The 22,128-nt window shown below is 40.8% G+C and overlaps 1 protein-coding gene across 5 annotated transcripts in view; it reads right to left on the bottom strand.

Annotated features, from left to right (window-relative positions):
- The window catches only part of CAMTA1 (calmodulin binding transcription activator 1), a 2,166,856-nt gene that overhangs the window by 824,591 nt on the left and 1,320,137 nt on the right, over window positions 1-22,128 (bottom strand). For all 5 annotated transcript variants that reach the window (XM_044056441.1, XM_044056437.1, XM_044056440.1 and 2 more), the window contains one exon: window positions 7,302-7,548. In XM_044056441.1, the coding sequence (XP_043912376.1) occupies window positions 7,302-7,548 (247 nt within the window). The remainder of the gene's footprint in view (window positions 1-7,301; window positions 7,549-22,128) is intronic.

Below are 22,128 nucleotides of genomic sequence, written 5' to 3'. Positions count from 1 at the left end.
AACATTAAGGATCAGAGAGTATTGTGCTAGAGAGAGCTGGACTCATGTGGGATGGAAATCATTAGTCAGTCATTGGAAGCCAAAGTGGAATCATACTACATACACCGAACACACAATGATGCATAATACTCACTGGATGCCTGTAATTCTCCATCATTTTGTATTGTTTTAGCAGCATCATGCAAGGTGCCTGGTCTCCAACAGGGGCAGCACAATGTATTGTTACATTCTACTGCCATCTCCACTATAGACTGCAGGTCCTTGGATATTTTGTCATGTCCCTCTCTGCCAATTCTGCCAACAATATGACCTCATTCCTTAATCTGGCCTACTGGCCTACCAACAGTACAGACAGCTGCATTGCCTCACTGCCAGAAGGTCAGCAGCAGTACTCAGCATTTATTAAATGTAAATGTTCTTGGAAAAGATAACTCAGAGCACACATGAAGTTCGCCATATTATATTGGATTAATGAGTGTGTGTGTGTGTGTGTGTGTGTTTATGTTCAAGCAAGCATGCACCTGGGGGTAGGGTGTTACATATGACGCCCCTTTCTGTATATTTCATTGCTTGCTACATTGTAGCATTTCAAAATACCAAACATGAAACTCAAGTACGCATTACTAAACAATGAAAACACTAAAATGTACGTATATAAAATAACAAAAACTTAATATGTAGGGGCTATGACCTGCCACATCAACCTCACCCCCAGAGAGACAGCTATGTCTCCTGTGCAATTACTAAGGTCAGTAAAAATGTCCCCACTATACCTATGATCATAACAAATGTTTTTTCTTTGATTCCACAGCCTGCCTACTTTACACTCCAAAAAAAAGTTGAACGTACCACGATGAACAGAATACAAATTTCACATAAAAACTTTAATGCAACAATGCCAATAAAATAGGCATGCAGGACAAGCGCTTTCGGCCTTAGCCTTCTTCAGATCCTGTTTACTGGGCCTAAGACTAAATGTTTAAAAACTTGAATAGACCAATCATGGTCTTTTGAAACCCACTGCATCACTTCCTCATGCAGGAGTTGTCACTCAAATTAACTACTCCTTCACTTTACATCACTTCCTCATAATAGCTGTCATTCATATGAAGCATTCACCATGGTAGCTGTCACTCAAATGAACACTTCCTTAGTTTGTGCCAATAGTGTTGAAGCTATTGCTATCCCCTCCCATTCAGTCCACGTTCTTTCAGAATTGGTTTCAATGGTACCATTCCATTTAAGCCTGGATGGCAACCTGCCCTTAGGTCTATTATCCATTTGAGTTCTACCTCCGTTTTATTCTGCAAGTCCCCTCCTTTCGATGTTTCTTTTGCAAAAGAGATGACCATAAACTTGAACAAGTGGGTGTTATTAAGCTTCACATGTGAAGAGAGGGCATTTGTATCCACTTTATTCTGTATATCAGATAAATGCTGCAGGATATTCTCTTTTAGCATTCTGTTTGTTTTGCATATATAATATGCTGCGCAAAGACAGCATGTAGCGTTATAGATTACATTTTTGGTGGTAGTCCATCTTTGTAAGCTACAGCATTTTCCAGTTTTCGGATGTTTGAAAACATTACTTGTATTAATTGAATGACAAGCTTTGTAGCAGCCACATTTCCGAGTGTCTCTACATGTATATGCAGTATTGCTTGCTTCTTTATTAATGCTGTCCTTATGGCATAATAGCCTCTTCAGGTTCTTCTTGTTTCTGAACGTAAAGCTGGGATTATCACCAACTTCTTCTTCTTCTTTCGGATTTTCCCGGTTAGAGGTCGCCACAGTGGATCATCTGTCTGCTCATGATTGGCAGTGGAGTTTTACAGTGTCAAGTTGCCAGCCCGGTGCCCAATCTTCCACAGAAGGCGTACACACGCACACACTCACACCTAGGGCCAATTTTAGAGTGTCCAATACATCTACTGCATGTCTTTGGGATGTGGGAGGAAACTGGAGCACTCGGAGGAAACCCACACAACCACAGGGAGGACATGAAGACTCCGCACAGAAGGCACCCCAGCCAAGAATCGAACCGGAGAACCTCTTGCTCTGAAGCGGCAATGTTAACCGCTGCACCACTGTGGCCGCCCTGGGATTATCACCAACGATTTCTTTAATTTTGGCATCAGATGTCAATACTGGCCAATACTTTTTAACGAGATCACATATCATCTTGTTGTCAGTACTATAAGTTAGAGTGCATCTTACTTTATTTATAGTTGATAATATTGAACTTGTTTGCTCATAACTTTGACACGAGATCTCAGCTCACTTGCTCTCATAGCATTCATCCTAGTGGCTTTTTCATTATAACCTCTCTCCTTGAAGTTTTTTAACAGTTCCTTATGTGCCTTCAGGAAGGTTTTCTCTTTGGTACATAACTTCAAGATACATATCATTTGATTATCCACTAAATTCCTGAAAATATGCCTGGGATGCATGCTGGCGGAATGCAACATACGGCTGCGCCACATAGTTTTTTTATACAATGCAGTATCAATGCCTGTGGAACCCAGATATACCTTCACATCTAAGTACTCAATCTCTTTATCAGATGACTTAACATCAAACTTCAGAAATGTGTTCTTACTCAGTAAGAAATCAACCAACTCATTTAGCGTAGCGTTCCCTTCCCACAGAAGGAAAACATCATCCACAAATTTATTGTAGAATAAAAGTTGTCCATTCCATCTGTTTCTCACATCTACAAACCATTGCTCTTCACATTGCACCAAAACGAGGTTCGCACAGGTGTTTGCACAGGGGGTGTGCCCATGGCTACCCTCCCATTTCTGCCAGTAGTGTTTATTTCCATATATAAAAACATTGTTCTCTAGCACTAACTCTAAAAGGCTACATAGAAGATCAACATCCACCAGTTCACGATCAGCGCATTCTCTTATGGCATCTATTCCATACTCATTCGGAATACATGTAAATAAACTGTTCACATCAATTGTCACCAATAAAAGCCCTTCATAAGAGTCTTTTAGTTCCATTACAGAAAAGGACAGATATAATAATAAAACCAGCAGACAAAGGTGGTGCACTGGTGGTGATGAATTCGTATGATTATGTTAGGAAAATGGAATAAATGTTGAGTGATAGGAATACCTATGTTGTGATCAGTAAAAAGGATGTAGATAAACTGGTGCTAAATGTACAAGATATGAGAAATTGATGAGCAGATGTATCAACAAGGAGCTATATGATTTTTTTGCAGTAGCTTTCCCCACTATACCTGTCATACGTGGACTACCAAAGATCCATAAAGATTGCTTTGATCCGCCCATGCACCCTATAGCAGCAGGTAGAGGGTGGATAACTGAGACACTTTCCATCTATCTAGAAGGTGAGCTTAAAAAAATTCTACCTGCAGCAAAGACAGTCTTAAAAGACTCGGCACATTTCCTAAGGCAATTGTCTGACATAATGGAACTAAGAGACTCTTATGAAGGTCTTTTATTGGTGATAATGGATGTGAACAGTTTATTTACATGTATTCTGAATGAGTATGGAATAGAGGTCATAAGAGAATGTGCTGATCATGAACTGGTGGATGTTGACCTTCTATGTAGCCTTTTAGAGTTAGTGCTAGAGAACAATGTCTTTATATATGGAAATAAACACTACTGGCAGAAATGGGGGGTAGCCATGGGCACCCCCTGTGTAAACACCTATGTGAACCTTGTTTTGGCGCAATGGGAAGAGCAATGGTTTGTAGATGAGAGAAACAGATGGAATGGATAACTGTTATTCTACAATAGATTTGTGGATGATGTTTTCCTTCTGTGGGAAGTCATCTGATAAAGAGATTGAGTACTTAGATGTGAAGGTACATCTGGGTTCCACAGGCATTGATGCTGCATTGTATAGAAAACCTATGTGGCACAGCCATATGTTGCATTCCGCCAGCATGCATCTCAGGCATATTTTCAGGAATATAGTGGATAATCAAACGACACGTATTTTGAAGTTATGTACCAAAGAGGAAACTTTCCTGAAGGAACTTAAGGAACTATTAAAAAACTTCAAGGAGAGAGGTTATACTGAAAAAGCCACTAGGATGAATGCTATGAGAGCAAGTGAGCTAAGATCTACTAAAAGGAGACCCTATTACTTCAAGTATCAAAGTTATGAGCAAACAAGTTCAATAATATCAACTACAAATAAAGTAAGATGCACTCTAACTTATAGTACTGACAACAAGACGATATGTGATGTCGTTAAAAAGTATTGGCCAGTATTGACATCTGATGCCAAAATAAAAGAAATCATTGGTGATAATCCCAGCTTTACTTTCAGAAACAAGAAGAACCTGAAGAGGCTATTATGACATATGGACGGCATTAATAAAGGAGCAAGCAATATTGCATATACACATAAAGCACTCGGCTGCTGCAAAGCTTATCATTCGATTAATACAAGTAATGTTTTCAAACATCCGAAAACTGGAAAATGCTACAGCTTACAAAGCCGGGCTACTTGTACCACCAAAAATGTGATCTATATCGCTACATGCTCTTTCTGCACAGCCTACTACATAGGCAAAACAAACAGAATGCTAAAAGAGCGTATAATGCAGCATTTATCTGATATACGGAATAAAGTGGATATAAATGCCCTCTATTCCCATGTGAAGCTTAATAACACCCACTCGTTCAATTTTATGGTCATCTCTATTGTGAAAGAAACATCGAGAGGAGGTGGCTTGCAGAACAGAATGGAGGTAGAAGAACTGAAATGGATAATAGACCTAAGAGCTGGTTGCCCTCCAGGCTTAAATGGAATGGTACCGTTGAAACCAATTGTGAAAGAATGTGGTCTGAATGGGAGGAGATAGCAATAGCTTCAACACTATTGGTCCAAGCTAAGGGAGTGTTTATTTGAGTGACAGCTACCATGGTGAATGCTTCATATGAATGACAGCTATTATGAAGAAGTGATGTAAACTGAAGGAGTAGTTCTTTTGAGTGACAGCTACTGTATGAGGAAGTGATGCAATGATTTTCAAAAGACCATGATTGGTCTATTCAAGTTTTTAAACATTTAGTCTTAGGCCCAGTAAACAGGATCTGAAGAAGGCTAAGGCTGAAAGCGCTTTTCCTGTTTGCCTATTTTATTGGTGTTGTTGCATTAAAGTTTTTATGTGAAATGGTGGTACGTTCAACTGTTTGTTTTTAATTTACTTTGGATGTGGACTACCTTCGGTGGTCTGACTTTCTTTTTCTTGAAGTACTTTACACCCAACACCAAACCAAAATCTTACAGGTGAATCTCCAGTGTGAAGCACAGACAGTGGCTGACACAACAATCTGTTTACTTCCATAGACAAATATCGGCTGAGGTGCCACAACTAATCACCTGAGCAAAGCAGACTTCTGCTGTCTCCTGAATTGTGTTAACTGTGACTACAGGCAGATTTCATTTCAAAGCACGCTTGGGTTAGACAACAAGAGTCACAGCTCAGATGGTCTAAGGGTGACTTCCACCCAAACAAATGTATATCCCTAATGAGAGCTCATCCCTTACCCTATAATAAAGGTTTTGTGAAACAAGATGGTGTGCCAGTTATACAAAAAATAACCCTGGCATCTCTACTGCCCTACCTAACGAGTAACATACCTAGTTTCTTAAGTCAAATATTAAACAGTCTTGATGGAAAAAGGAATGTAAATCCTAAATATGTCTGACTTATTAAAATGTTAGATATGTGCCGTATTGAATATGATAGACAGACAGACAGACGGACACACAGGAGTGAAAATTTCTCATTGAAGATGGCAGGAGAGAATACAGCTCATAAAGGCACAGAATCTCTGCAAATTTTGACAAGATTTTTTTTTTAACTAGAATTTTCTAGTAACTTAAACTTTCATAATCTTGCAGTTTTGACTGGGAGCTTGCCTGAAAGAACAAAAAAGCACCAAGAAAACTACAAGAAATATTACAGTCGCAATATGCTTTTCAGAGACCATCTACTGCCCTGAAAAGAACACAGTTTCAGAACTTTATTGTTACATTTAATTCTAACTGGCTACTGATAACACATTTAATAATTATTTGTCAGCATGTGATATTTTTCTAGCGAAAATATCTTCCTTCTAAATATATTGCCTCAATGGAAAATTAGTCTGTATACTGAGAGCACCCTTATCATATTTCAGACCAGACTAGCATCTGACTACTACCAGACCGAATTTTGAGAAAAAAATCAGGAAATTCAGGTGGGGATGCTTTTTTTGTATCTTTCCTTTTGTATCTCCCACTCTAAGAAAAGTAAAGAAGGGAGTAAATGCATCAATAGTAGTCTTCGTAAAGGAAATTTACATTTAGACTTCATGCTGAATTTTCCGTGGTTTACACCCCTCAAAAAGTTAGCAGGTAACCTTGTCTATTCAATATACAAATAGTCTCAAATTAAAGATAGACCTTGTGAAAGTATGGTGTATGGACATCTGGGGAGAAAACATAATGGGTCTTAATCAGCACAGATACAACAGGAAAAAATAATTTTAACTGGGATGCTAATCCATACCTCTCAACTGTCCAGATTTTTGCCTCATATTTTTGTTCTGTTCTTCATAATACTTGTAGTTTTCTGGCAACTCACAAAAAACTAAAGTTACTAAATAATGACATACATTTGAGTTCCAGACAACATATCCTTCAGAAAATGTATGCTAACACAAATCTTACTATTCTAGCAACTTTCTATGCTTATTCGAGCAATATTTAAAATCTGTCCCTAGTTTTGGGCCTTTGCCCCTCCCCATTATTTTAGGCTTTGTCCAGATTTCTTTCTTCCTCTTAAGAGGTATGGTAATGACTATGAATCTTAAATGACTGTCAATCCTAAAGAATTTATTTGTTTCAGGAAGTTCCCTGAAGTAACATCTGAAGTTTGAATCTTCACAGTGGGTTGGCAAAGACTGAAGGGAGAAACTTAATGTAGGGATTGCTAAGGGTACAATGCAACACAAAAAGAAAATACAACACAGAATACTAAAAACTCAATAAAAAGACTTTAAACAGCTAAGACTTGGCTTAATTATTTTCTATATTATTCAGGACAGCAAAATTACATTTTAATAAATGAGAAATGTTTTGATTTGCTATTATGGATTGGCTTTAACAGATGTGTGTGTGTGTGTGTGTGTGTGTGTGTGTGTGTGTGTGTGTGTGTGTGTGTGTGTGTGTGTGTGTGTGTGTGTGTGTGTGTGTGTGTTCCTATGTATTGAGAAACTGCTGAAGTTCCTGCATCTGTGGGTCACAGAAGTTCATTTAATTTACCTTGTATTTTCTAAATGCTGTCTGCACAAGCTTTGCTGCTTCGTACAGCTCCCTCTGTTCGTAATCTGACAATGTCAGCTGGGAAAACTCATTCTCCATTCTTTCACTGGTGGACGCATTTAGAAATTCTGACCAGTCAGCTGCAGATGGAAGGCTTGGCTTTTCAAAAGTAAATTCACGAATTGGAGAGTCAGCAGGACTCAAGCTGGTGTTAGAAGAAGGGGTCAGGGGTTCACTGTATAACGACCTGTACAGAAGGAGAAAGCATCCAAATCAAAACAAATGAAATACTGATCTTTTTGACACAGAAATGAAAATAAGAAATGGGTATTCAAATTCAAATCAGAAGAAGTAACATTTGATTTGTGTGCCACATATAAACAAGCACCATGCATGAGAATAAACACACACACACACACACACACACACACACACACACACACATGCACAACAGGTAGTGTTGTCTGCTGTGTGAAAGCTGAGTATAAAACATGAACAAGGATATTAATACACCTCTGCATCAACCAGGGCTATGGAAATGATGCTCTAAATGACACCTCCATGTGATGTACACTCATCACATACGTAAAACAGAGTAAACTGACATACAAAACAGGTACTCCACTTCCAGGCTTACCTATGTTATATGTGGTATAAGGCAGACAACCAATGGACTGGAAACCAACAGCCAATGTATTCCAAAAACCGACAGATATTATTGTTTTGATGCAGAAAGAGCACCAGTCATTCTGGACAGTCATGTGTACCATGATAATATATATATAGTGTCACACAATCACCATCTAGTGCAGCTTTGTACAGTTACTTTTTATTTTATTTATTTATTTTTTTAACATTTGTTAACCAGATAAGTGGACAAGTCCAGATACTTTTTTAAGCCATGATCAGGGTCAAGGTGGTAAAAGCAAGACACAAACAACAAAATAGATTAGAATTAAGAGACACTTACATTGAAAATACAAATGAAGTAAAACATGGCAGGCAAATAAATACATTAAGTACTGTAAACAGAGTGAACAACACATGCTATGCATAACACAAACTAAACTGTACAGTAGTATAAACAAGTAATTGTTATGCCTTTAAAGAGGGGTATATCAATCAGACAACAAGTATAGTTCACAACATAGTACAAAAAGTAATCAAAAACTAAAAAATAATAATAAATGTATCATATTTGTGCATCTATAAATACGTATATGTTTTATAGCACATTCTTGTATCTGTAGATATGTTTTGCTCATTTCTTAAGTGATCGTAATCATCTGGGCTATGCCTGCAAATGGTCCACTGTAATCGGTGCACTATCTCAGTAAACAAGTATCAATCAATCAACCAATAAATAAACAAATGAAAACAGACTTTTCTTTACATTATAATACTTCTACTGAGCGCTCATCCACTATATATGCTTAAGTATGGTGTAAGGGTTACAGGATACTCTGTCGCATGAAAAACAGCCTAATACAACATTAAATACTAATAACATGGCATGGTTTTCTGCAAAGGATGAGAATAAATACATAGTGCTGCTCTCTTCTGCTTGCATTTGTTATGTGGACTGTGGAAGTGGTAAAGTCTTACAAAACATCTGATATGAAACTACCCCAGAAACTCAAAAAATGTCAATAAACAGCTGATGAAAGATGCGTCTCCCACCACAGATCCATACTCTAATAAGTGATTGCTAGGTTATCGATCCTGGGGGGTTAGGCCTAGCCATGCTTCCCAAAAGATGAGAATCAAACCCTCTACCCTGTGTCTACAAGGTAAGCAGGTCAACTATTATGGCAACCCTCATGCAGAAATTCATTATATACTCTATTGTGCAGGCCACCTTTTATATGCCTACATTACAGAAATGAAATGTACATGAAATCCTTGATTAACCATATCCGATTCATGTTGTGTACATAATTTTTTTTTTCATTTCACAGTGCCAATCACTTTGCAGACCTTGTTCTAATTCAATTCCTTCTCACTCTCTCTCAGTCTTGCTCACTGATCTCTCCACTCAACATCATTAGAACAACTGTATCTCATTGTTTTCTACTCATATCTAACTTTTTTGAAATCAGTCTACTATGTTTTATTATTCAAATGTTATTAAACATAATTTGAAATTACACCTGTAAAAATTTACAAATGTACATATAAGCATGTATGAATATAGTAAAAATACAAACGTACATAAAACATGTATGAATATATCTTTGCACAGCTGTAACAGAGTTAGTTAAAATGTTACGATCAAACAATCACTAATAATCTGTGCAACTCTTATTTGATGTGTATGGGAAACTGATATAGGATCATAGGAAGTTACTAGGGTATTGGCCCTGAGGCCCTTATAAGCCTAGCCAAGAGTTTAGCCCATGTTTAGACAAGTCAGCACCCGAAGCCCCTGTACAGCAGGGACACAGGTGGAATCCCATGGGTGTATTTTCTGTTTCCCATCTAGTTATCCAGGTTGTGCTTGGAAAGGGACAATGAGGTACACTGCTTGACATGGAGAGGGAGTCTATTCCACAGATGGGGGAGTCTCTTGGACACAAATCTGTCCCGCCAACAAGTCCTATTGATGTCACAGACTAGGTTGAGGTCACGCTTGCAGGTTACTCGAGTGGAGCCTGACTTGCGGATATGCAGTAGCCCCATCAAGGCAGCGCCTGAGATTGCTTTGTATGCCAGACAGAGGTCATCTCTAAGGAGTCTGCATGAAACTGAGTAGAGGGACAAAGCTTTTAGCCTATCTGTGTAGGGAAGATGTTTGAGGCCCTGGATTCTTCTGGTGAGGAACCTCTGTGGTCTCTCCAGCTGCTGCATGTGTTTTGTGAGGTACATGCCGAAGGGGGGCATTGTACTCAATAATTGCCCTTATAAGGGAAGAATACAGGGATGTTATGACCTCCTTGTCCCTGGATGAGATACCCTTAGTTATGAGGTGCACCATATAGAAAGCATTCCATACAATGGAAGCAACATGGTGGTCAAAAGTCAGGTTGCTATCAACCTGGGTGCCCAAATCCCTCATGACTGAATGCGTGCTTAGGACATTGTTATTAATGTGATAATATGTGGGGACATCACTCTCCCCAAAGGGGATGATGATGCATTTTTTGGCATTCAGCTTGAGCCCATACTTCTGGCACCAGTCATTTTTTTGGGTGAGACCCTCTTGGAGGACGTCCACATCACTTGGGGAATTGATGACCATGCCCAGCTTGCAGTCATCTACAGTCTTGGTCAGCCATAGCTCACAGGTTTGGCCTACACCTCAGAGAAGTATATCCCGAATAACAGAGGCCCCAAGACCGATCCCTGGGCTATGCCGCTTGTTACGGATCTACTGCTTGAGGTGGGTTCCCCTATTTTGATTAGGTGGGTTCTAACAATGAGCTGGTTTGCTACCCATCTGATAACATATAGATTGATACCTAGTTGAGAGAATTTGTCTACTATTCCAGAGTGAGGAATAGTGTCGAAGACCTTGAACAGGTCAAGGTAGGTGGTGTGCACCCATCTTCCCTTCGTCCATGGCTTTGGTGACTGTTTCAAAGAAGTCAACCAGACTTAGCAGACATGACCTCCCCTTGACAAAGCCAAACTGTGTGGGGTCGAGTGTTTGGAGGTTGCCAATGTCCCTGTTAATGAGGTCCATGATAATCCATTCCATGGCCTTGTAGATCAGGCTACTTAGGCTTATGCTCCACTTTTGTGCAATGAGATGACAGTGGTTGTCCTCCACTTGGCTGGAACATTAGGAAAGCATGGATGTCTTTGTAATAAAAGCTTTCTAAAGTGAACTGAAAAGTCTTTCTTTTTCTAGCAATTTATTTTCTACATGCTCGGTTCCAAGGTTCTTATCAGCAAGTAATATGAAGAAATTTGAGGTCAAGAAGTACACCAGATTTTGTAAGAACTGGATAAAAGACTTAAAAGCAACACAACTTACTACTGGTCGTACTCAAAAACATTTCATTCACAGAGCCCATAAGGATCCATGTTTATTCATGTTTCCTACTGCACCATACAAACATCTACAAACATATACATATAAAGGAGAGAAGGAGAGATGTACATGTAAAGGAGAGAAGGAGAGGACTTGTCTAGCTCAGTAACCATGGACAAGAAGACAAAGAATTTATGCCTATCTGCTATATGCAGAACATGGCATAGTCAAAAACAAATTAGTTTTCCACTATGTGATGCTCAATCCGGCTACTGATTAACATACAAAAGAACAGATGTATAAAATTGGGGCTTGATGCATGTTGCAAATTGCAGTGTACAGCACTCTCCTGTGGCCCCAGTTGCCTTCTGGCTTCCTTCTCTACAAGAATGCAGTCTAATGCCTGCTCACTGTAACCTGTTATAGAAAGGAGGTCATATGCCTGTGTGTGCTTCTGTTACATGGTCCCTACTGATAGTGAATATATGTGGTGGTTCAGCTTACACTGAGTCTGCACTTGCATACATACACACATGAATAGCTATTTATTTACTGATTTGACATTTGTTAACCAGGTTAGTCCAACTGAGCTAGAAGCCCATTTTCAGTGGAGAACTGAGGAGAAAAGCTCCAATGTATTTACAGAAAATCCACAGTAAGAGAGACTATATACAAAGTAATTAGTGTGCAATAGTGCAATGATGAAAATTTACATGAGCAACAATTTTAACAGTTAAAAGTTAGTGATAAAATTGATGACAGCAGCATAAATATCTCAATTTTAACAGTTGAAAGTGAGTGACAAAACTGATCATGACAACAGCATACATCTCACTGATAATAATAAAAATATGATACAGTGCAAAGAATTCAGATGCAAACCTACTCCGATTACACTGTTTTAGAAGAAGTATCTGCAGTGGATACTAAGAAGTGAGATAACCTGAGTAGAGAAGGCAACTATATGAAGTGAGATAACCTGAGTAGAGAAGGCAACTATATGAAGGGAGTATGGAAAAGAGAAAGATTGTGAAGTTGATAGCAGAGGTAGAGAGATGAGATAAAATCAATGAGGTGAGGTTAAAAAGGATGGAAATTGGTTAGGTAGGCTCCTGGCATGGACAGATCCTGGAGCTTAAGAGGAACAGTTTAAGTTGCTTTTTGAACAGAGAATGTTGACAATAACACTAATGAATCTCAGACTTCTGAACTTACACTGTTAAAAATAAAACAGCCGAAAGGCTTGCTCTAAGCAAGATTGTGTTCATAGATAGTACAAATATGTTATTTTCTTGTGGAGGCAAAAATTAATTCTGATGTCAATATACCTCAGTGAATAGCCCTTAGGCAGGATTCTTGAAAAATATAAACAGCAACTGTGAATACTTGCACATAGATGTGCATGCACACGTGCGCACACACACACACACACACACACACACACACACACACACACACACACACACACACACACACACACACACACACACACACACACACCTACAAAATCCATTCCATTCCATCCCATTCAATTTCCTGCACACCACATTAAAATGTATACATTTTGCTTTAAAATGAAACTTTCAGCTCTATTTTTCAGAAAAACCAACCAATGGAAATTTTGAAAATGTTCGGCAGTGCCTACACTACTGAATCTTTCATTAAATCCAAACTTGAGATAACACATTCCAATACTGGGGACCCCTATATACAGGAACATTACATTGTTATTGAATTCCATGCCAACTCGGTATAATTTAAATTGTACTGCTGTATTTTCAATTACTTGCAAAAGCAGAATATTCAAGAATTGCCCTGTTACACCACAAAATGTTGCAGTGTACAAGACCAAATCACTGCAATTCTGACAGCACTCCAGTACCTGTGGAGGTTGGTGGATGCTGCCCCTGATCAATAAGCACCTTCTTACATTAGAAAGATTAAAGGAGGTGCCCCTGGACAACTAGCATTGTCATATGTTAAGAGAGGTGGGAGGGTATGACCTTGGATAATGAGAACTATTCTACATTAGGGAGGTGGCAGGAGGTCCCCTAGACAATTAACACTATCTTACGTCGGTGTGGGGAGTGGAGTGGCCTTTGATAATGAACACCATGGAGAAGGAAAGCAGTACCCCAGACAATCTACACTGATATATATTATAGAGCCAGGAAGAGCTGGCCTGGATAATAAGATTGTTTTGCATTATGAAAGAGAAATGAATTAGTGCAGAAAAATGAGAACTAGTGAGAAGTAAATATTGTGGGAAGAAATATACAGGGAATTGTTATGGCTAGGCTTGCATAGGGCCTAGGGCCAATAGCCTACTACCAACCTATGAACTATATAGGGAGATGGTGGAAGCCCCATAACAAAAAGGATTACCTTAGATTATAAAGTGAGCAAAGTGCTCCTGGACAAACAGCACTGTTTTAAATTACAGAGTAAAAGTATATATATCAGGAAACTGAAAGGGGAAAACTGTAAATCTAATATACTGTCAATAAACTATGAAGTAATCACCCAGGCACATGATATAGCAAATGTAGTTGCACATTTTTATCAAACTTCACAAAAAGAAAATCAATAAATTAAAGTGGCTACAGAGGCAAGGAGAACCATCCCTTATGTAACTATAGATGGGTAACTGCTGCAAAAACTGGACGGTGGAGCTGGTAGCCTCATATACAGAATGAAGGAACGCGTAACTAACCTCCCATCAATCATGTTAAATAAATGATAAAATGTTTAATATGTGGATTTATCCCCAATCTGGGGGAATAGGATGCATTGACACAAAGTCACAAAGCTGGGGATGGTGAAGTTGGATTCACATCACACCTAGACAGTTTTAGACCCATCAACCTCACCAGTACTCAATGTAAACTCATCATGCATATAAGAAAGCACCACTTTTGTTGACGAGTCTTGACACAAAGAAAGCATTCATTAGAGCCAGCTAAGATTTTATGAGTAGAGCAATGGTAACATTTCATTCCCTGGTAAAATAATAGCATTAATAAGAAGGCTATATAAGAATAAAGGGGAAAGGGCTCCACTCTGAAAAACTGTGTTTGAAAAGAGGAACCATGCAGGAATGCCCTCTTTCAACTCTTGTTATTTGACTTACGTTTAATGCCAATAGCAAAGAAAAGGGGATGCACAAACTCAAAAGATATAACTGGTATGGTAAACAAGAAAAGTTAGCCTTTTTTTCAAATGGTATTATTTTGTGCTTGTTAAATCCACAAAATGGGCATTTCAGAGCTGTGGAAAATTTTGAGACAGTTTTATATCTTTTCAAATTAATAACAAAATAAATGAAAATAAAACAAAAGCTATACCAGCAAATTATGCACACATACTTGATTTTCAGCAATACCCATACTTCAGAGGACATAATAACAAATTATTTAGGTGCAAGAATTAAAAAGGCTTCTGTTACAGCAGATAAAGTTATGTGGGAAGAGACTAAATTGAAGATAATACAAAAGTTAGAAGTAGTACAGTTGTGTAAGTAAACTTACCATAACAGTAGATCTACAAATGATCACTGCTGCAGCAGCCTTAGCTATAAAGATTACATCCTGCCAAGGATATAACAGCCGGCCAGCTACTAAAACATCAGGCCACCTTCCACGCACCCAAAATGTCAGACAGCTTGAGCCGACTAAAAAGACAGGTTTGGGTGCCAAGCCCTTCAGAGCTTTCATCTCAACAGGGACAAGGACACTGAGCCATAGAGTACATCCAATCGTCTTTCCACAACTATGGCAGACTGGACTGAACTGTGACCATTCAGAAAGTACAGTTGTGTACACATACCATAAATGTACATATTCAAGTGTATTCACTGTTGCGGTCCTGACTTGTGGGATTTCCTGTTGTGGAAGCCCTCGGCTAGCCCAACTACCAGAGTAAAACTCGTCCCTCCTCCTATAACTGGTGGATGTACTTGACTGACATCAGTACACTGGGGTATAAGTCGAGTCCATTTATGTCATTGGCTCTGTTGTTTTCCTGCCCCTTGTAGTTTGGAGTCCTCCCAACAGGAGCAGCAGGTCAAAGCTAGATGGATAGGGCAAGGATCCCTACGCAGGAGGGAGTTGATAGTAGGTGTCCATGGCACATGGAACAGCAGGTCAAGACCAGATAGACAGGGCAAGGATCCCTAGGCAGGCAGGCAGGAGTGTAGAGGAAGGATCCTTGGTACATGAGAAAAAGTAATAGCCTCCCTGAAAGCTATGAGGAGAATGAGGGAGGAAAATATGACAGTGAATATACCCAAATATCTACATTTATGGTAAGCATACACAACTGTACTATGTTCTTCATGTTTCACCGTTGCAATCCTGGCTTGTGGGAAGATTACCAAAGTTTAAAAGAAGGGAGGTGGTGAAATAGGATGAGAAAGGAAGGTTTGAAGGGAAACAGTGTTAAAAAACTGAACTGGAGTAGTGCCTGGTGTTAAAGGATACAGTAGATCAGATGGCAGGCTCCTCTTTCTCTTGGCAGGTATGTTCTGCATGGAGGTAGTAGAGGCTCCGGTTGTCCTTATGGAGAAGGCACTTCCAGACACAGGAGATATCCTTCCCTGATGAAAGAAAAAGAGTGGTACTGTGAAAGAGAGAGGGAGAAAGAGATCCCTTTGGAAATGGTCTGCAAGATACAGTATCTCCTTTAGTGAGGGAAGCACTGGTAAAATTTCAGTGGCCAGAAAAATCTGATGAGTTTTATAGTGACCATGTAGTAGGGTAGCTGCCTATGGAAGTTTTGAGCAAGGAAGGGTACCTTTCCCTCCATACTGGGGATTTGGAGAGAAGAGAGGCAGGTGCCTGGCTAGAAAAAGCGAGGCATCAGTCACCAGCTTGGGTTGATGGTAGGATTAGGACTGAGAGCCTAGAGTCAGAGATTCCCCAACTGGATAAATAGGAAAGAGGCAAGCAGGGTTCAGTGTCAGAAGATTATTTTTTTTCTAAGACAAGAGTTAAGTAGCAAGATGGTGTATGAGTTCACCTGGGTGGCCAGGAGTGGAAGGCCCTAACAATGGTGGGCAAAGGTAGGTGGTGTGAGACTATGAATACTACAATAGCTGAAACCGGAGCCTTGCAGGATGGGTGAGAAAAGCCTAGAGAAAGAGGAATTAAGAGTAGGACCGGCATGAACAGGGATTTTGGCCCTGCAGGGGTCCTGATAGAACTGTGCACCCTCAGTACAAAAGCCTTCTTAATATGTTGCCCAGGCTTTTCTGAAGCTAGGTCACCTGGCTTTTCCTAAGATGTCCTACATGAGCTAATGCAAATAAATGGGGAATGTGGGGAAGAGTTATTAGGATCATACTTGGGTGCCCTGAGTTCTGTCTCCAAAGTGAGAGCAACTTTCTAGCTAATAGATAGAGTATGAATTTATGCTTCAAGCTTATAGGGAAAGGGTTAGCTGGAAGGCTAAAGAGAAGAAAGTACCAGACTAGGATTGATCAAACTGGTGCTATAAGTAAATCCAGCAGTTTTGTGACTTCTGGGTATTCTTGGGAAAGATGGCATTGTTATGAACGCCTAGTTTCACTATGTCCTTTCCTTAGTGGTGAGGAGTCCAATCTGCGGGGTCCCACCATCCCTCAGCCATGATGAGAGCAATCTCCCAAGCAACTGCCACTTGAAGGTGCCTACAGGCTTCTGATTTGTCTGCTTGTTGGTAGAGTACCCTCTGGATGAATTGAGTCCACTGGCACCATCTCCTAGGGTTAGCTGAGGGAACTGTAAATCTATCCCCATAGCTAGATGCTGATGGTAGGGATAGTTTTCTCCCCTAGATTTTTGTGCCATATGTGAGTTTGTAAGTTTCTGTGACGGAGAGCTTAGATTCAGCGATTCCCCAACTGGAGAGATAGGAAACAAGCAAGCAGGGTTCAGTGTCAGAATATTACATTTTTTAATCTCGAACAGCACCCTTGGGTTTGATTTCTGTTTTGGATGTAAGAGAAGCCATTTTAGCTGATCAAAACTCCTATAGTCCAAGAGCTTATTCACTTCCTTTATGTTAGTAACAGTACTACGAAAGTAACTGAAGTAGTCCTTTCAGGATTAAAGTTTGAGATTACTGTTAGCTTAGTGGAAATGCCATTTCAGGCCAGATATACATCTTTTCTGTCCAAAGGAAGTTTTGGCTGTTGGCCCCCTACCTTGTGAAGGTGTCACAGAGGACTCCTCAAGTGTGTCCCAGCTTGGGGAGCAGGGAGATGAAATTAGCTAAAAAGGGCAAAGTTGGCTAGAGTTAAGAGAAGTTCCTGTCAGTAGGAAGATTTAATTTGAAAAAGATGAGGTTACATCTCCCTGAGTCCATTACACAAAGCATGCTCTACTTTGGCTTTAGTATACAAACTGCTTCCTTCTGGGATCACCTCCTCTTTCTCCTTATCCAGGAAGTATGATCTTCTCATGAACAGCTTGTATCCATCAATTCTGCCTCTTAAGCTGCAAGGATATATGTCACACACCCTGCCTGTCTGCAGTGCACTGAACTGTTGGTCAAGGGGGCCATCTTGCCTTGGGAAGGAAGTTTAGGGTCCAAAGGGGTTCCTCCCTAGAACCAAATTTTGTTTGAGGGTGAGCTACAGATTCTGGGTTCCTAGCTTAGTAGGCCAGCTTTCTTAACAGGCCAATCTAAGTCTTCCCAAATTCTGTTCCCCAAGGTATGAATGAAACTCTGCACCTTGTGTCAGTGAATCACAACCTTAACTAATATACCAAGTCCCAATCTTAGGGGTGCTGTGAAGCAACTAAGGTCTGTTTGTAAAGCAGTCTGAGGTGAGTAGTGCCATGCTAATGGCTAAGTGCTATGCTACTGCTCGGGGGGGGGGGGGGGCATTGAAGTACTTAAAAAAGGTAAGGTGCAAGTAGTCAAAATTTGAAGTTAACTAAAGGCCCAGTAATCCTCAACTAGATTGCACATTGGGGACCAGAGGAAAAAGTGCTCTTATAGGACTGGGGTCTCTAAGAAACCCTTAGCACAGGACACAGTTTGAGAGAGGTGAAGGTTGAAACCCTTGCAAAGGCAGAGAGAAGTCCTAAGACTGGAAATAAGAAAGGGACAGATTGTTTGAAAAGTGACATTCACTCTCTTTTGGATGGTGGAGGTGTAGGAAAGGGAGGGGTGCATGCTATGAAAGGATCATGGCTGTTCCATCCCAGAGACCTGGGTAGAGGAAGTCCCTGGTGATGGGGTAGATGAGCAGACTTGGCTGAGTCCCTGGTGCTGAGTGTGGCCCCTTAGTTTGTGAGCCTTCCTTTGGCCTGCAGTGGTTTGGGATGAAAAAGTGCAGAGCTTGGTGGGGTAGTTTCTGCTGAAATGTTGGGGCTGCACCTGCACAAGGGATTTGGTTGTCTGCCTTAACTTAGCTCTGTCTTCCACCTCTTTGAGAATAGCTACTGCTTGTGGGCCAAAGAGTGACTCCTTATGCAAGGGACTGTCCAAAAGTTTCGACTTTACATGCTGTGGCAGGTCTTCCTCTCTTAGCCATGCATGCCTTCTAATGACAGACCCAGTGGCTGTGGCCCTGCTGGCAGTCTGTAAAGCATCAAACCCACAGTGCAAGGAATAGTTGATTATTTGTGAAGTGGAACTGCAAATGTCCATTAATTCTTAAGATAAGACCTTATTTTCAATGATCAGAAGTTTTTGTTTCATCTGATCCAGCAGTGATTTTTGTCATTTTATTAAGTGGAACTGGCAGTTCAATACCCTCAAAGACTGTGTGGCAGAAGTTTATACTTTCTTGCCAAATGCTTCAAGGGCACATCCCTGCATATGAATGGGTAGAGGATTCTTGGGAGTGCTGGTTCTGGAACCCTGGAGACCAGGACCACAAATCTGTGGATCTGTTGAAGGGTTATTGAAAAAGTGCTTATGTGAAGCCATAACTGTGTAGAAAGTGTCAGATTTTCTGGGTGCAGGAAGGCATTTTGTTCTCAAGAAGGATTCTAGGAAGACATCATCAACCACCTCCAAAACTGGAGGTACTGCCAGGAGTTTCAGTTCTGGGAGGTGGAGCAATTCCGACTCATTTCTTACGTAAGGGTTAATCTTGTTCTTGGCAATGTAAAAGTTCCCCAAGGGAGTGTAAAGTTTTCTCAAAGGATATGTCCTCTGGAGGGGAGGCCGAAGGTAAAGTATCCTCTGAGTCAGACTCCTGAAAAGGAGACAAGAACAAGTCATCTGCAAAAGTTGAGCCCTCCCGGTCTGAGTCCTGCCTGGTCTTAAAGGGGTCAGTAAGTACCTCAGGGATAGTGTCTTTTCTCCCTTTCCCTGAGGTAGATTTTTTTTTTAATTTTATTTAACATTTGTTAACCATGAAAGTCTGACTTTGAACGAAGCCAATTTTCAGTGAAGGCCAGGGGAAACGCTCCAGACACATGTCTTTGTAATCTGTGAGGAAACTGAAGCACCTGGAGGAAACCCACACAAATGCAGGGAGGACAAGCAGACTCCATAAAGAAGGCACTCCACCCGAGAATCGAACCAGAGAACTTCTTGCTGTGAGGTGACAATGCTACCGCTGCACCACTGTGCCATCTGTATTTGGGGCAGATTTGGGGGGGGGGGGTCTGCCCCTTACCAAGGAAAGCAGGTCCTCTGCCAATTTAACTAATTATTTTTGAGATTGAAAGCTGAAAGGGCTGGAAAGATGAGAGGATGATTTCCTAGTTGTAGGTTTTTGTTTTGACCTGGCGGTGTCGGAAACAGACTCCTGAATACCTTGAGGTATAATGGTAGAGCTGAGTTCCCCAGAAGCCAAGGCCTGCTTAGTAGTCTTGGACCTGACCAAAGAATGGCATTCAGTGACTGGTGATATTATAGAGGTTTCCAGTGGCATACCAGCCTCTGAAAGGATGTCGGTAGAGGCCTTATCCTTTACCTCAATTGCGGGAGGGGGCTGCGAATGTGCCTTACTGACTTCCGCAATAACCAGTCATGGCAGCCAATCTGATTCATAGGTTCATAGGATGATACTAGGCTATTGGCCCGGAGGCCCACATAAGCCTAGCCAAGAATTTCGCCCATGTTTCCACATAGTCAGCAACTGTATCCCCTGTCCAGTAGGGACACAGGTGGGATCCCAGAGGTGTATTTTCTCTTTTCCATCCAGTCATCCAGGTTACTCTTAAAGAGGTCTAGAGAGGTACTCTACTTAACATGGAGAGGTGGTCTATTCCACAGACGGGGGTCTCAGGGACACAAATCTATCCCACCAAGTTCTATTAATGTCACAGACCAGGTTTAGGCCTTGCGTGCAAGTTGCCTGAGTGGATTTTGACTTAGGGATATGCAGCAACTCCATCAAGGCTGGGTCTGAGATGGCCTTGTATGCCAGACACAGGTCAACTCTGAGCATTCTGTACAAGACTGAGTAGAGGGATAGGCCTTTTAGCCTATCCTATAGGACAGGTGTTTGAGACCCTGGATTTTCCTGGTGATTTCTCCAGCTGCTGAATGTGCTTGGCAAGGTATGTGCCAAAAGGGGCATTGTACTCGATACTGGGTCTGATAAGGGAGGAGTAGAGAGATGTTATGACCTCCTTGTTCCTGGATGAAATACCATTCCTTATCAGGTGGGCCATGTAGAAATCCTTCTGTACAATGGAGGCAGCATGGTAGTCAAAAGTCAGGTTGCTATCAACCTGGGTGACCAAGTCCCTTATGACTGCTTGCGTGCTTAGTACATTGTTATTAATGTGATAATTAGTGGAGATGCCATTTTTCCCAAAGGGGATAATGATGCATTTCTTGACATTCAGTTTGAGGCCATGCTCCTGGCACTAGTTATTAGTTTGGGTAAGGCCCTCCTGGAGGGTAAACAGTTGGGTTCAGAAGGCCTAAATTTAGGCTGCTTGTGTTTAGTCAGATCAATGCTGGGATATGGAACAGTTGCCACACCATGTGGAGATTCAATGGACTGGCTTAAGAAATCTTGTTAAAATGTCCGCCCTATGCCTAATAATGGAAATGACAATTTGGGACTTTGTGTAAAGGGCCTAAGCAAGTAACACAGATGATATGAAAATCCAAGTGTAGAATCTGTTTACCACAATGGAGGCAGTTGTTAACTTTCTCTGACATTAGTTTAGAAAAAGGAAAAAGTTTTCCAACAAAGTACTTAGCTTTAGAAATTTTCACTCTGACATGGACCAATTAATATACGTATAGCTTCCTCTGCTTCTAGCTCAGACAGCAAGAAAGAACTGAAGTAATGACATAGGTGAATTCCACTTATACCCGAGCATTCTGATGTTATTTGAGTGCATCTGCTGGCCACAGGAGGAAGGAAGACTTTTATTCTGGTAGTCGGGCCAGTCAAGAGCTTCCACGGCAGGAAATTCCACTAGTCAGGACTACAACAGTAAAACACGAAGAACATCTGATAAATTTTGTGTTTGTGTTTGATAAATTGAGTCAGATTGCTGAGATCCAAAATTGGTCTGAAGTCCCGTGTCTGTCGCGGAAAAGAATCTAGAATACGTTCTGGATCCTTGTTGGTCTGGGAGGGACCACTTGTATGACTCTTTCTCCTAGCAGCTTTTCTATTTCTATGGCTGGTGCTTTCCTCTGACTGAGTGGAATGCTGGGAATTCTTTTGATCTGTTGGGGAGATTTATGTAATAACTTTGGATATTATTCTGTGCACCCAGTTGTCTTTGGTAATGTCTGTCCATGCTTCTGAGTGTAGGGATCAGCGCCTTCTGACCGCCTACAGAGTGCAGCAGTCAGGCAACCCTCCAGTGGATGCTGAAAAGGCTTCTAAGAAAAAGGACTTCTGAAGCCCTGATGTTGTGGGCCACTTCTGCCACAGAGGCGATG

Source organism: Protopterus annectens, chromosome 14.part0 (genome assembly GCF_019279795.1).
Source record: "Protopterus annectens isolate FY-2018-M chromosome 14.part0, PAN1.0, whole genome shotgun sequence".
NCBI classification, from domain to species: Eukaryota; Metazoa; Chordata; order Ceratodontiformes; family Protopteridae; genus Protopterus; species Protopterus annectens.
This window is presented reverse-complemented; position numbering and strand designations above follow the sequence as displayed.